The sequence below is a fragment of the Epinephelus lanceolatus genome, chromosome 2, assembly GCF_041903045.1.
Source record: "Epinephelus lanceolatus isolate andai-2023 chromosome 2, ASM4190304v1, whole genome shotgun sequence".
In the NCBI taxonomy this organism is placed as follows: domain Eukaryota; kingdom Metazoa; phylum Chordata; class Actinopteri; order Perciformes; family Serranidae; genus Epinephelus; species Epinephelus lanceolatus.
In genome coordinates this window covers 7,928,658-7,945,392 of record NC_135735.1, presented here as the reverse complement: position 1 = coordinate 7,945,392, position 16,735 = coordinate 7,928,658, and the positions used below count along the sequence as shown (strand labels likewise).

The 16,735-nt window shown below is 41.9% G+C and overlaps 1 protein-coding gene across 2 annotated transcripts in view; it reads left to right on the top strand.

Moving 5' to 3' along the window:
* trpm5 (transient receptor potential cation channel, subfamily M, member 5) overlaps positions 1-16,735 on the top strand; it is a 33,340-nt gene that overhangs the window by 8,541 nt on the left and 8,064 nt on the right. For both annotated transcript variants that reach the window (XM_033627880.2, XM_033627871.2), the window contains exons 7-17: positions 2,460-2,524; positions 2,934-3,119; positions 3,443-3,542; positions 3,757-3,875; positions 5,792-6,139; positions 9,229-9,372; positions 12,593-12,716; positions 12,902-13,047; positions 13,784-13,896; positions 13,984-14,085; positions 14,730-14,988. In XM_033627880.2, the coding sequence (XP_033483771.2) occupies positions 2,460-2,524; positions 2,934-3,119; positions 3,443-3,542; positions 3,757-3,875; positions 5,792-6,139; positions 9,229-9,372; positions 12,593-12,716; positions 12,902-13,047; positions 13,784-13,896; positions 13,984-14,085; positions 14,730-14,988 (1,706 nt within the window). The remainder of the gene's footprint in view (positions 1-2,459; positions 2,525-2,933; positions 3,120-3,442; positions 3,543-3,756; positions 3,876-5,791; positions 6,140-9,228; positions 9,373-12,592; positions 12,717-12,901; positions 13,048-13,783; positions 13,897-13,983; positions 14,086-14,729; positions 14,989-16,735) is intronic.

Here is a 16,735-nt window from a genome sequence, read left to right as displayed (position 1 = left end):
GCCCTAGGGAAGTAAAAAAAAATATATTTATTTTTTAAGACTGAAATACAAACTGTCTCTTAAGAACAGCAAGTGAGCAGACTGGCAAGCATTAGGTGTTTTCCAGCTCTCGTCCCTTTAGTATTCTTTGTTTTTAATCCACAATTTAGCTGAGATAGATGACTGGTGCTACTTTACAAGATTTCTGTAATCAAAGGTAATCTGCTGAGTTTTCTTGTAAACAAACAAAAATTGTGTTTACACCACCAAGTACATTCTGTGTATCCTTGAGGCCTGAAATGTGTTTAGTGTATTTCCTTCCTCATGAAACATTTGTAAAGGCAGCTTTTTTTAAATAATGTAAATTATGGATATAATATAAATTTTGCCATATGTGCCAGCTTGCGGCCGTCTTCTCTGCATTTGCAGGGACATTGCTTTGCTTTTTTGTAAGTCAGTGGAGCAGCTTAAAGGCACATCAGGGATGTATATCACGTTGTCTGTATCCTCATGAGTAAGATACAAACAAAACAGGGACCCACTCTCACAAACATTGCTCTGGCATACAGTGGTCAAAAACTTGCTTTGCAGTTACCTCTTGTCTTCCAAGGCCACTGTTGTGAAAACTTGTCATTGGGAAACCTTAGCACATTGTGCAGTACTCACCTATTAAAGGGATACTTTGTCAATTTTTTTGACAAGGTCTGTGTCACTGGTGTGTGTCCAGGTCCAGGTGTGTTTCGCACAGGTCCCCAGGATCAGCACCAGGCTTCACTGCATCCCTGGTAATGTTGCAGCATGGGAAATGTTTTGGAGCTCAACCTATACCAATGAGTGAAAGTCAGGATAACTCAGCCTCTGGTGCTTTGGTTTTGACCACTGTTTTTGAAATGTGTCTCAGTCCCCCAGCTTTATGGCCTGGTGGGGCCATCCTGATGGCATGGGCTCAGCATTTTGTTTTGCTCTCTGTGTTGGTCTGGGCTCGGTGCCCCAAACATTTTCAAAATTAAAATCCAATTGGGGCCAATCAGGGATCTGCACTGTCACTGACAACGAAAGCAACCAATCAGGGACTGTGTTGTAGCTGATCACATAACGACTGATGGATTTTTATATGTGTCATGCACACTTAAATGTGCCCAACCCTCATGAATTTACAAGACACCATTACAATGACGTTGCAATGACGTTACATAAAATGCAGGCCTCAGCTTGAAGAACAGCAATGAAAGCTCCTGAACAAACAAGCGCTAACTCTAACATTAGATAATTATTGGATATAGTGGCAAACTGTGAAATAACAATGTCTGGGTCCATTACATCATGCCATTTAAAGAGGACCTATTATACTCATTTTCAGGCCTTTGTATTTGATTTCTGGACTCCTATAGAGCAGCTACACACAATTACCTGCACACAAAGCTTTGTAGATCTTTGTATTTCCTGCATCCCGCGAAAACGGTCTGTGTAATTTATTCCACCCCCCAGCCCTCGCCTCCCACCGAGCCCCCGAGTGTGATTGGTCACACTCCCGAGGACTTCCAAAGGGCTGCCGAGCGCTGCCGGCATGCCTGGGCATGCCCATATAAGTAAGTCCGGCACGCATTAATGTCACACGGACTACACTGTTTAAAAAAAGACAGTGCAGAGCCATCCAAAACAGCTTGCAGGACTCACTTCCAAGTGCACGAACCTCATTATTTGACGTGTTGGCATCATTTAACACGAGTATGCAACATTTTAACAACATTTATAAGTCAGAAAAGAGGAAAAGCATAATAGTTCTCCTTTAAAGATTTTTCCCCATAGTCTATAAATCAATGGATACATTTTTTTCAAGCTTCACAGCCCTCGCAAGCATGAATTTGATCTATTCGGTCTAATAACAGGGGTATGATTGAATAATTTTGTCCCCATTCAAGTTAACGGATTGCTAAACCGGAAATTAACTAGCTCAGCCGGCAGAAGTCTTCTATGCACTTGTTCTATGGGTGGCGGGAGAGCGCCAAGAGCTGGCGGCACAGGTGGCATCTTAACACCATTCATCTGCACACACTCCCCAAAACTTGGTGACACAGATCCAGTTGAAAATAGACAAAGTGTCCCTTTAATGTGTTGGTATCCAGCCTTGTGTTCAGGCCATCTCAGGGGCCACAGCATAAATATGAAGAGCTGTGACATGAGCAGGAAATAAGAAAAAACATACAAATTACTACATTTAAATACTTTAAAATTATTCAGATTTAACAATTGGGAACTTCACTCTTTGCTTTAACTGTTCACAAGTTGGAGAGAAAAGGAATCTGTGGAGATAATATTCACTACGTGTACTTTGGTCAAACTGTGGCTGTTTTTCAGTTGACAAGAGAAGCCTGTGCACCCTTCACACAACAGTGGGATGTTATACCAGAGTGGTAATAATTCGAGACACTCTGAGCTGCATGAGATGTTATTATGAGAGTATTTTTTGGTGCTTGCAGGCGCAGGCAGTTTTGAGATCCCTGTTCTGTGTCTCTTGGTCCATGGGGAGCCTAGGATCTTAAAGGTAAGTTTCATTTCATTGTGCTGTGTTAGTCACTCAAGAACTTGAAAAGACATGACCGCGAAGAGACCTTTTGAGAGCTACATATGAATGTGCACAATATGACTTTGAACAGCAGCTTAGGCTTGAGCATTAGGCTCCAAATCAAATTTTGGTTGTGCCACCTCCTGAAGTCGAGAGCCAAAGCCAGACTGAGAAACAAATTCTTTCTGTTTTCACAAAACTAATCTCTTTGGCTAGAAAGCCTTTCAAAGCCACCAATGCATTTGCATAAATAGAGCCACAACCGAGATTATGGAGGACAGCTAACACCCATCAGTATAATTCTCTGTTTAGCTGAGAAGTTATTTAACGAAAACGAGTGTGTTTTTGAGTTTGGCTGCAAGTCTGAACACTGTGTCCCCACTTGCAGAGGATGTACAAAGGCATTGGCAATTCGACACCATGGCTGATCCTGGCAGGCTCGGGAGGCGTGGCCGACATCCTCGTCACGCTGATGAATAGGGGCTGCTGGGATATGGACAGCGTTCATGAGCTGCTGCTGGACACCTTTCCAAATGCCCACCACAGCACAGACATCAGTAACTGGGTCAAGCTGGTGAGAGAGATGTGCACAGCATGGAGGCAGGCACATACACAGATATGCACATCACAAGACTAAAACGTTGCCAGAAATATGGGGCACACGGGGGAAGATTGGGAGGGAAGCTAATGTGGGATTTTCATCCTTATCTTCAAAATTTGTATGTGATGACCTAATTAAGGGTATGAAGGAGGGAAGGAGGGAAAGATACTCATAATGGAATGTTTTTTCAAGCTGACATAAACAGGGAAGGGATTGTAATTTTAGAAAACAATGCAAAAAATGCACATCACTTCAATCAAATGAGGTGTTAATGAAAACTGACAACTGCCAAACAGATCCAGAAGATACTTGACCATGGGCATCTCCTTACTGTCCACGACCCTGAACAGGAGAGCTCTGAGCTGGATACTGTCATCCTCAAAGCTCTAGTCAAAGGTAAAGTATCCATTGAGAGATACTGTTATCAGGAAACATGCAATTTTCTAAGGCTGCACAAATACAGGGGGGTTGTGTGCCTTGACAGATGTACAGAGAGAGAGCCTTGACATTTATAGCACTTCATAAGTTGTCATCTTTTACACTGTGTGTGCATGTGTGTGTGTGTGTGTGTGTGTGTGTGTGTGTGTGTGTGTGTGTGTGTGTGTATCAGCTTGTAAGAGCCAAAGTCAGGAAGCTCAGGACTTCCTGGATGAGCTGAAGCTGGCTGTGGCCTGGAACAGGGTGGATATTGCCAAGAGTGACATCTTTAATGGAGATGTGGAGTGGAAGGTGAGATGAATAGTAATGTGATGAGAGGTTTGTCACATTCTGGCAATACAATTTGTCTCATATTCAGTGTGGTTTAAACGGTAAAGTCAGTTAGCAGTCAAGAAGAAGAAGATATACCTAATTAATCCCCAAGGGGACATTCCATTTTTCACTCTTGTCATACACACAGGCCCGAAATATACGCACATGCACAACAGGACATTGCATTGAAGGGAGAGATGTCAGAGTGAGGGGGCTGCCTGTGGTCAGGCACCCTGAGCAGTTGAGGGTTCAGTGTCTTGCTCAAGGGCACCCTGGCAGTGTCCAGGAGGCAAAATAGCACCTCTGCAGCTATCAGTTCACACTCCATATTTGGTCCGGACAGGAACTTGAACTGGTGACACTCTGGTTCCCACTCCTGCTTATGTTGTTATTCATTCATGTTAAATCTGTTTCCTGTTTTATTTTGTAGAGTCTCTCCTCATGTGTCATGTCTGGTTCTACTTCCTGTCGTTGTGTGTTTTCCCGCTTATTTTCTGTCACACCTGTCTGGTTAGTCCTTCCCTGTTTCCACAGTCTTCCCATCACAGCTGTTCTGTATTAGTCTGTAAGTCAATCTCCATTTCCCTCCTTTTGTCCGCATCCTCCTACTCCAGCTGTGTCTCGTTCTTGTGATTAGTTTTCTGTGTATATATACTTGTGTGTTTCCCTTTGTTGTTTGTCCTGCATTAGTCCTGTGCTCATCCCTGGGATCTTGGTGCTGTTCCCTGCTCCTTTTCCTGCCTGGTGTCTTGTGTTTGTATTTTTTTTTACCTGAGTTCGTAGTTTTTCCCGGTTGATTTTCAGTTTAGTTTTTGTTCTTCTTTCATTTGGAGTAGCTGCATTAAAGCTCACTTTTTGTTAAAACTCCAACCTGCCTGTTACTCTACATTTGGGTCCTTCCTGAACTGATTTATGACAGTTTTGGCTCGACTGATTTTAACATGGCGGCTGAATCACACACTTTCTCATTTTACATATTTTATATGTATATTTTATATATATTTTAGTGTACTGTTTAGCTGTAAAATGAGAGTGTGTGACTCAGCTGCCATGTTAAAAACAGTCAAGCCAAAATGGAGCACCAGCCACCAGCCAGAGAAAAAAATTCTCCTTTTACAGCTCCTTTTCCTGAAAACATCTGAGACAAGAAAAAAGCAATGCAGTTACAAAGTCTTGTTTCATATTCCATCTGCACTGCCTTGTTTGACATTTTGACCAAAGTTCACGGGCAGTGATTGGCATGATTGACAATTGCGTTAAAGACTCCTCGGCTCTGACTGATTGTTTTCCTTCAGCCAGGATGGATTCTTGCAAATGCCTTTAAAAGCACTATGAGGCGGAGGAGGAGGACCCTGACTTTTTCATGTACTACTGTGTGGATGTAGTGATAGTTTCGGCGAATAGGACAAAAGTTATTTTAAATAAGTTGTCAACTACAGCTCTGACACATATCCAACAGTTGACGTTGAAAACCACAAATGTCAAACTGATGGTTGTGCCAGAGGGAAAATCTGGGGATCACTTAAGTCACAACAATTCCTCCCTTCAAGATCATGAATGTCTTCACAAAACTGGTAACCCATCCATCAGTTTTTGAGACATTTTAGTCTGAATCAAACTGTGGACTGATGAAGTTATCAGCCAAACAACTGACTAGATTTCACTCCTTGAGCCATGCAGCTATCGGGCTAAAAATCCATTTTGCATGAGCATGTCTTTCATTATTAATCTTATTTACATATATATTCAATTAACATCAAAGGGACTCAGTGGCAAGCCACTGTACATTATCATGAAGGAGACATGAACCTGACATTGACAATAACCTTTTCACAGGAAGAAGAGATGATACCTGCTTTATAAGTCATTGTAACTAAGACACATGATCTTTACAGGCGTGCGACCTTGAAGAGGTGATGATGGATGCACTGATCAATGACAAACCTGACTTTGTGCGCCTCTTTGTGGACAACGGCGTGAACCTGGGCGAGTTCCTTACCTACGGTCGTCTACAGGAGCTCTACTGGTCTGTGTCGGAGAAGAGCCTATTACACAACCTGCTCCTCAAAAAGTATGAGGAGAAGCAGCTTCTGCTCGGAGCTGCCAGGACACCTGGTCCACCTGGGCACCACCCGCCTGAGCAAGGGGATCGGAAACCTCGCTTCACCCTCTACGAGGTCGCCAAAGTGCTGAAAGACTTTCTCCATGACTCCTGCAAAGGCTTTTACCAAAAGATTCCCACAGTGAGTGATATAGTCTGTCTCAAGAGTTCCAGTCAGACATATATACTACACTAAATAAGAAATCCTTTCAGAGGCTCTCATCCTTTTCTGCCTGTGACACCTTGAAATGAAGCAATGTCTATTTGTGAGCCCACAGTTTGTATTTGTCTGGAAGTTGTGAGCAGAGACTGATTTCCCCTCCGCACCCTCTCAGACTGTTTCATTTGAAACTGTTAAAGGCCTGAAAGATGCAATGAAATAGGCAATACACAGACTCCATGGTAAACTCACTGCCTGTAAAATGGTAAATCTTTAATGGCGACCTCCTCCTGCACCTCCAGGAGTGAAACATAAAATCTAACCAATAAAGCCGTCACAACTTTTAGATAATCCCAGGGAAAACTGATGTGATTTGTGTATCAGAACTATGTAGGTACCCTGTTTTCTATCCTGTTAGTTAACACGCGACCCCTCAGTGACCCACCGAAAAGGTTGTGATCCCAAGTTGTGAACCACTGGGGCAGGGAACTTCAATTTCACCCTAATTGCGAGAAGGAAGAGATGGATCATCGCACAGCGAACCTGCTGTTACACCCTCAGAACTTGCAATTGATTACTGCTTTATATGCTGTTTGTAGTGAATCATGCTGTGCAGCTAAAAAAGGTGATAATCTCATGGAAGAAATTCTAGCTGTTTCTTGGCTGAAGGTCTGTCTGTTCAGCGTGTTTCATACACTTTTGAATTATCAACATATCAGGTTACATTTCAGCACTGGAGAGGGACATGTGAATGGGGGCTCTAGGGTCCTCCCCCACATAATTTCCTGCATTTTGGTGGCCGTTTATGCGCACATTTTTGCCACTTCTGCATCAATTTTGGGTGGCAATGACTTGATTTCATCAAAATAAAAGTCCTCTGCTACTTTTATGTTTTGTGGGAGGGTGACAAATGCACATTTTGAGGGAGATGTGTCCCCTGCGTCCCTCCCAAAATCTCCATCTCTGCTGCTGACAGACAAAAATAACCTCCTCAGCAGAGAAAGGAATCTGTTTTGTGATAATGAGCTGAAGGAGAGTAATTACACACACATCACGTAGATGCAAGGCTATCAGAAAACAGCATCAATGAAGAAAGGTAACACCTGCACAATTACTTATTGCCCCAAAAGGTTGAATAAGGATAACATCTGGATCCTACTGGGATTTTCAATAGGTCAGAATGTTTGAAAACTGGAAAATCCACAACCACAGTTATACATCATGCACACCAATAGGCTGACAAGCTCTGATGGCAGGTGTGGTTAAGGATCCTAACTGCCCAGGCAAGCATCCAAAAACAACTGACATTTAACGACAAAGTACATAGAAAAAAGTAAAACCGTTACAGTGCAAAGCCATACTTCAAAATATCAAGCATATTTCTTATTAATAGACATTTTATCAGATTCATCATCCCATAAATCAGAGTCTACTTTACCTACATTTAAAAATATATTGTTTTAAAGGAGCAGTGTGTAGGATTTACTGGCATCTAGTGTGAGGATTGCAGATTGCAGCCAGCTAAAAACTTCTGTGTGGCAAGCGTGAACTCCCAGTTAGGATCCTCAAGTGTTCTTTGTTTAGGAGGTTTTTACTGGGGGACAAATTATTCACGGAGGTCTCTTTCTCTCCAAAACAAACGTACCAGGTGATTAAAACCGGTAAAAACACTGAATAAAGCAGTTTTGTGTTACAAATCAGTGTGTCTCTGACGCTGTTTGGCTCGTCGCAGATGGGCTGCTAGCCCAACACCTGCTAATGCGTGTTCACCTTTTTTCTCTGATAACTTAAGATCCTAAATTTCAGGGTATTTTTTACCTCCAGTGCTGAAAAATAAAGTCAATTCCAAACTGCCAAAATCTGCAGTTCTTTGAACGGCCACTTGAGGCTGGCTCCAGAAGCCAGACAATCCCAATAGACCCCGACATCCACAACATCCTGGCTGGACAGAGTAGCAGCTGCGGTGAGCGACTCGTCTCACAGCGCTGCAGGACTGGGAGGTTCAGGAGATCCTTTGTGCCTACAGCCTTTAGGCTTTTTAACTCCTCTAAACCCCCATCCCCCAGCCCCCCACTCCCACCTATCACATCTTAAGTGGGCTTTTGTTATACTGCTCCTATCCTTTGTTTTTAACTTATCTTATTTATGCATATTTATTTGCTTGTAATTGTTATGTTAGATCTCTAGGTGAGCTGCTGGATACCAGAATTTTCCTGTGGGCATAAATAAAGTGACTTTCTATTCTATTCTTAAAATTATGCAGGGTGGGCTTTGAGTGACAGGCCAGTAGTGTTCTTGGCTTTCACTCAGCCTCTCGCCTCAATTCAGGCTCCACAAAAAAAAGCTGGAAGGGCTGAAATACCAAACTTGAGGCTTCAAAACAGGAGTCCACAAATCAGTGGGTGACGTCACGGTAGCTTCATCCATTACTTTTACAGTCTATGGTTTTTACTTGGAGCTTAATTATCCACAGAGGTCTCTTCCTCCCCAAAACAAATTAACTTTGTATTTTAAACGGTTAAAAACACCAAATAAAGCAGTTTTGTGTTAAAAATCAGTGTTTCCCTGACTGTTCAGCTCGCCACAGAGAGGCTGGTAACTGCGGTGGCTGATGTTAAAGCAAATGGCCCTGTTTAGAGTTAGTGTTTGGTTTGTCCATTCTGGGCTACTGTAGAATCATAGCAGACTTGTGAAGACTCTGCTCCCTATGTAGATATAAATGTCTGATTCTAAGGTAACGAAAACATGTTGATTCTTCTTTTCAGGTCATTATTCACTAAAGAAAAACTACATATTATATTATGTTCTATTTCTGCCAGTGTATTACCCTAAATCCTACACACTGGACCTTTAAGTTAGAGGCAAAAAACAAGAAATCTTAGAGCATGTACAAAAACTGAAGTCTAGACACCCTTATAAAAATAGCTCGATCAAATCACCAGGAAAAAAAGGCACATCTGTTGTACAGTGCTTATAGATTTTTTGCAATAATGACCATAGACTGTGCAATTGATTGTATGACTCAGCTCCTCTGTTTGTGATACATATTTAATACTGTGTGTGTGCTCCAGGAGAAGCCAGCCAAGGGTCGACTGTTCCACAGCCAGAAGAACCTGGCCGAGTTAGAGGAGCGCTGCGAACATCCTTGGAGGGATCTTTTCCTCTGGGCTGTCCTTCAGAACCGACAGCAGATGGCTAACTACTTCTGGGCTATGGTCAGTCTTGTCAGCTACTTTAGTCAGTTCAGCTCCAGCTCGTACAATCTCAACTCTGTGTGCGGTTCAGTCAGTGAAAGTCTAAATGTGCCTGGCATTGGCAACAACTATTTAAACCCAACTGAAGTGAGCTGAATTATACTGTGCTAGTTTGTATTCTGGATTCAGTATGAACAAGAGTGATGTGGGCCAGCACGGCGCAGGTGCAGGTCAGTCCTGCCATATGAAAATGTCACCAGATAAAACAGCCCAGCAAACGGCGTATTCATCAAGAACTCAGGTGAACTAAAAAGCTATCTTATCTCCAAGAACATTATTCAAATGAAGGTCATACAGTTTCACGGGGCAGTATATTCAACGAGCTGGGAGGTGGTGCCTCTAAAGTCCTGATGAAGTTAATGAGAAATACACCCTGACATGGGATTGGTGCTTTATGAATAGTTTAACAGACACCAATCAGTGATAATTGCTCTTTGTTTTCGACATCTTTTCAAGACACCTTTCATTTCTTTATTGCCCTTCCCCGAACTAAGGGAACCAATTATTGTAATCTCGCAAGCGGTCACCCTCATGTGCTCCTTTCCTGCGTCTTATTTCAAACATTATCTGAAATTATGGTAATTGCATTCTGTGTGTGTGTGTGTGTGTGTGTGTGTGTGTGTGTGTGTGTGTGTACATCCCACACTGCAAATCTTTTCACCACTCACACTCTGGCTGGGATATCTGCATTCATAATTTGATTGTTTGAAGTATCTCTCACGTTGAAGGCCTCGTCACAATTATCCTTGCAGGCTGGCTTATGCTAGCAAAATATCTTTGAATTAAATATGTACATATGAATGAACTCAACATTATACAGTGTGATGTATACAAATGTTGATCATTTGAATAAAGAGGGTTGAGATCCACAACACTGAGTGTAGCTTCAAATGGAGAGCTCTGTTTTATGATGTTGCTCTTCATTAGCACTTTATGTTAGTCCTTAAATGCTTCTTCTACAAAGTAAAGGTTTATATTACCTGTTGATTTAGCAAAGATGGCAATAAATTACAATAAACGTAATGTACTAATAATAGACAATGTCAATCTCTTACCAGAAAGGACCAACTTAAGACTTGTGTTCTAGTTCAGTTCAACTCAATTCAGTAGACCTTTATTTATCCCAAAGGAAATTCTTGCGCCAGAGAATGCTTTAAATTACAGCGACACTAAGTACAGTAACCACAATCTAACAGACAACCAGAACAACCAGTGGGCTCCCCGGGTCAGGATCACTCACTGTTTTTGCAGTTTTAGAAACAACAGATTATTAAATATCTTGCAAAATATACAAAATAAGAAGTGTTCCCATAAATATTCTGTTTCTTCTATCCTCATGCATGTGCGACTGAGAAGGAATCTATCTGATGTAAAAACATTGGTAAGAAACAGCTCAACACTTACAAGTTGACCTGCTCCTTTTGAAATACCAGTGTGTAGGATAAGGTGGCAACTAGCGGACAAGGTTTGCAAATTTCAACCTGCTAATCCTACGGGAAGTGAACACCTGCCTCCTGGGTGAAAGTCAGTGGTTGTTTGACCCATCCATCAGGCCTCCTGCCCACCTTACTCAGACTACCGCTGCCTTAACTTTTGTTGTTGTCCCGCCGTGTTTCCCCCCTGATGCCGCCGGGTGCCATTAAACAAAAACAAGGACTGGCCGCATATGTGCTGATGTGACAAGACGGCTATTGTTGTTGTTGTCTGATGCCAGATGTCACCGACAAAGTGCCGGATTTCGATGACTTTGGAGTGAGACTGGGTTGAGTCAGTGGGGTACACACACTGGGACTCAAATGCACTGACATGCACGTGCAGCTGGAGCACAGAGGAAGCGTGACTTCATTCTCTGCTCAGGACGCCATGCAGTGCTGCATTTGTATGCCGATGCAGAAGCTGCCGTCGCCCTGGTTCCCTCATCAAAAAGCCAACAGGATTTTACCATTGGATTTTGGCTTTTTGCAGAAAAAAAGCATATGATACTAAAATGTTGTGTTCAGCAAGATAATCTTCACAAATGAACACCACCTATTTGATTTTTTTTGCCTAACTGCAATCACCAAAAGTAAAAAGCTAACATTAGGCTACGCTACAGGCCCATGCGTGTTTGGCGTGATGACATTCTGTAGTCTTATTTAGCCGAAAATTCAGGGGTGGGATTGGATGTATGCTTACGTCGTAGAACAAAAGGTGAAAGTCTCTTAAGCTTGTGTTAACTACAGACTTTATTTCTGGTACCTAACCAAAAATCAATTAAAAAAACCCTGGACTTTAAGATGAGGGAACCGAGACTGCTAAAATGATCATTTCTGAGTTTTAGACTTATTCCTGCATGACTCTATTAGGTAATCCACTATTTCTCCATATATCAAATAGTTGTTTGCTGCTATATTGATGCTCTGAATGTCACATCAAGCTCCCTTAATTTATCAAAACATAAAAAATACCCACAGGTCCACACAGTCAGTGGTTTCCATTCATTTCAGTATGTTATTAAATTCAATAAGCAGAGATGGAGATGCATATTTTTCAAATCAATCTGCACTTTCAAGCAAATCACAAGTAAATGAAGACATGATGTTTACTGTGATGAATTACCTCTTCTCAACAAAGTTTGAGAGTTGATTTTTTTTTCATATAGTTCACTGAAATGAACTAAAATTGAAGCCTAGAGGAAGGAAGGGAAAACTTATCTCAGGTCTGAAAAAAACACCACTTTAGTCATATCCAAGATGAGATGAGCCCTCAACCAAAATTCAAAACAGCCTGCTATCATACCCAACCTGACTGGCAGGTGTAGGCGGGATATAATAACAACTACATCTGAGATATTAATGTTTTCTGATGCTGTTAAAGGTTTGTTCATATCAGCACTGTTAATGAACACGGGGTAAAAAATGTCTTTAATTTCGAATATGATCAGGTGAGCAACACAGGAGTGCTTAGCTTTTATCTAAGTCTTGAATTATTCACCACATGTGTGAAGTGTTACATGGTCAAAAACAATCAGACTGGGAGCCGTGAAAAACAGTGGACTTGCAGGTTTAGATGTATCTATTGCAGACTGATGCACACCACATTTAGATGCAAAAAGCAGCAGCTCTCTGAAATTCTAAACTAGATTTCTCAGATCCCTCTCTCAGACCCATTTCTTGGATCCAGCTTTCTTTTAATCCTTCAGGGCCCTGAGGCAGTTGCGGCAGCGCTGGCGGGTTGTAAAATTCTGAAAGAGATGGCACGACTGGAATCTGAGGCTGAGTCTGCACGTAGTATGAAGGAGGCGAAGTATGAGCAGTTTGCCCTTGGTGAGTGCATAAAGCTTTCAATGACAACAGCTGATGTGATCAGAAAAAAATAAAGGTCAAACATAGCGAGGGGTGTACTCACTGACCTCAAACAACACAAACAGACCCTATGAATCGAAATGTGCAAATTCCTCAGATATAGCTGTGTGGCTGACTCTGTGCATCCACTGTTCTTATCGCTGCAGATGTCTTTGGAGAGTGTTACTCCAACAGTGAGGACCGGGCTTATGCTTTGTTAGTGAGGAGAACACACTGCTGGAGCAAATCTACGGTCCTTAACTTGGCCACTGAGGCAGATGCCAAATCCTTCTTTGCCCACGATGGAGTGCAGGTAACAAGGAGGCACATCCATGTGCTCATTTGGCTCCAATGTAACTGATTCTTTCAGGTGTTAACACCCAACTATCATTTGCCTATTTAAAAGTATTGTGCATTTGATGAGAAGTGATATGTAGTTCATATTGCTGCCTTCTGTGTTGAAATGTTGCCCTGCAGTTATTAAAAACCTTTACATACTTGTATCAAAGTCATATCATTTTGCTGGTCAGTTAATTCAATTCGCAATTTTACCAAAATAGACGTCCTTGTAATTGTAAAGTCATCATTGGTATTCAGAGTCAGCAGGGAAAGTTAGAAGGCAGAAAACTATTGACAAGAGTAATATTTTATTTAAAGCACACAGTTGGAAAAATACAGCCTTCATAAATGGGAAGCTGTTTGTTATAAATCAGCACATGTGCAACACTTCGAGAGAATGTGGATTTGACTGGCCTTGTACAGGAGGTGGACCAACCCATGATTAAGCATCAGGTGTCCTTGCATGCAAGTGACTCATCAAACCGCAGCTAGACATCTGTGAAGACAGAAAGGGAGGGTTTTTTTTTATTCTTTCAACCAGCTGGGGTGACTTCCTGTATGATGTTTCCATGGCTTTAGTCATAAGACTGTCAGGCAGAAAAATTCCAAGGCCTGTGAGGCCCTCTTGTGGTGAATTTCCTTCAGATGTTAGGTCACTTTGTCCCTTTTGTGAAAACCGTTTGATTTTAACCTATAAACTCTCACTGCAGGCTCTCCTCACAAAAATTTGGTGGGGGGCGATGACGACAGACACAGCCATCTCCAAACTCGTGGTGTCTTTCTTCTGTCCGCCACTCATCTGGACCAACCTCATAAAGTTCAGGTGATCGATCTTATGCTGCTTGAGCCACGGGGTTCTACTGTATATTGTTTTGTTGCATGCACTCACACTCCTGTATGTGTCTGTCAGTGATGAGGAACTTGATAATCGGAATGGCCGTGAGCAGTTTGTGGAGCTGGACAGTCTGGATACAGAAAAGGCTTTGCTGTTAACTGACGATGATGACCCTTTGTGAGTTTACAATGAAATATTAATCAAAATAATCTGAAAATAATATTTGTTAATCATTATTTTAGATGCTATTTGTTATTCTTATTCTCATTTTTCTTTCTGAAATGTGTAGCATGAATGACTCTGCATTGTATACTGACAGTAAAGGCGTACTTGACCTCAGCCTAAACACAGCTATATCATAAAAGTCAGATGCACCACACTGATGTGCATTTTTATGTCAACTTTATTGACCCCAGTCTGAATTTGTCTTGCAGCAAAGTGAGACACAGGACACCCATGTCACAAGTTAAAGAAATACTTAACCCCCATGTGACCATTTGTAGCATTGTTATTAAATGTGTTTTGAATGGATGTTTTTATATAGTTTTGCTTTTGTTAAACTTGGACCCCTATGATTTCAATTCACCAAGAAGTTGTGTCAGTTTTTGGATTCTTTGTTCACTGGAGACATACTAGAAAAACAAATGTTTTCTTCACGAAACTCACCATAACACAGGGTGAGTAATTAATATACAAATGGTGACTGGGGGGATGAAGAAGCCAGGATATATCCCATCTCATTATATACTGTTTTAATTATGTTTTGGTGTAAAAAGATTACAACAAGTGCTTTAGCATCTCCCCCACTCTTTGTTTTCTAGGGACGCTTCACCTGGAGGTCCAGCAGCTCAGAGCTGTGCCTCTGTCTGGTGGCGTTTCCTACTCCGCCGCTGGCGTCGCTTCTGGAGCGCTCCTGTCACCGTGTTCCTCGGAAATGTTATCATGTACTTCGCCTTCCTCTTCCTCTTCACTTACGTGCTCCTGCTGGACTTCCGCCCACCGCCACCCTTTGGCCCTGGGGCCCCCGAGATAATGCTCTACTTCTGGGTCTTTACCTTGGTCCTGGAGGAGCTGCGACAGGTGACACTAAAAGCATCCAATCTCACTGGTGCCTTTGTATTTCCATTTCATTTTTCAAGTTCTCAAATCATTTCTCAGTGATTTATTTATTTTTCGGATAAGGATCCACATCCATCTGTGAAGTTTGACACCTATTTTGAAGCACTGTTATCAAATGTGTTTTCACAACAGTGTTCAGACCTGAAAACTCAGTCATATCTGAGTAGGAGGTGATGTGAGTTGCCACATTAAGCTCATTCTCTCTGGGGCTTTAAGGATTCATGAGCCTTTCACCTTTCTGCCTGACTCCCTTGCAGTGAGCCAGGTCAGACAAGCATGATCCCTTATTGCACTGATCCCATTGAGCCCTCCTCCCTTGGGCACAAAAGCCCCAGATGAGACAAGCCTTCACCTCTGTTCCCTCTGCTCGCTTTTTCAACACGCATCTCAAAAAGTCCTACAGCTACACAGAACAATGGCACAGGTTTCCAAATAAAGAACCGCACTGCTACAGGCAGCCCTAGCATGCCTCCAAGCCCAGGGGTGCATGCCTCCTCCTAAAGAAAGACAATGCCACAGGGGCCTCCGCTCTCACCGTACTTGTCATAAAACGATGTGAGAGACTGTAAGTTTACCAGCTTTTTAGATGTGATAGACGGGCTGGTGTAAAGCTCTTAAAAAGTCATGAAAACCATCATGCATTAATTATTATGGCTGGTAGCAATATATAGTGTCTCATTACATCAACCAAACTCACTGGTGTTCACATGCTTTTTAAGGCTTTCCTATCCCTCACATTGCAGTACTAACACTGTAATACTCCAATTTGTTTCAGTGTAGGGAGACATTCATATCATCAGGCCTGTTTGTTATTTGTACAGAATTCATCACTGCCTTTTATTTAACCGTCACCATCATCTGTGCTCTGTGACATTTGATCGGTCTATCCTCAGCCTTTAGCTCGACATATTATGCCTAGTTTACAGAAACTTCCAGCTCTATTTGCAAATCGTCTAAGCCCTGAAAAGGTCAGACAACATCAGCAGTGTTGCAAATAAATAGCCGAGGAAGATCAGACCCCTGCTGCTTTTATTAAAATATTTTGTCTTCAAACTGAACATATCTGAACTGAAAAGATTTGGTAGATGGACTTTTAGCAGTTGTGAAAGTAGTGATTAAAAGAACTGTGAAGACTGCCCTGTCCAAATCAATGGCTGTATAGGTCGTCTGTGAAGGCGACTCATTACGACCCCTATTTACATTTACTGTTAGGTGGCAATCTTAGTACTTATGATGAAAGCAAAGGAGGAAGTTCGGTGACATAGTAAAAAGAGCAACAAAGACTTTCATACAGGAGACAGCCGTTTGTGTCCCATGCGAAACAAGCTGCGTTTTAACTTACATATTTTTCTTTTACTTTCAGCACCTACTGTAGCTGCCCTTACAAAGTACGAACTGCTGCATGGAGTCTGCATACAACTGGGACATTCTACTTCATCATAATATTGTGCCTTAACCTTGACATCCTTGCTTATACAGTCAGGTCCATAATTATTTGGACAATGATACAGTTGTCATCATTTTGGCTCTGTACACCACCACAATGGGTTTTAAATGAAACAATGAATACCTGCTTAAAGTGCAGACTCTCAGCTTTCATTTAAGGCTTTTTTCAAAAATGTAGTATGAACCTTGTAGGAATTACAACCATTTCTTCACACAGTCCACCGACTTTAAGGGCTCATAAGTATTTGGACAAACTAACATA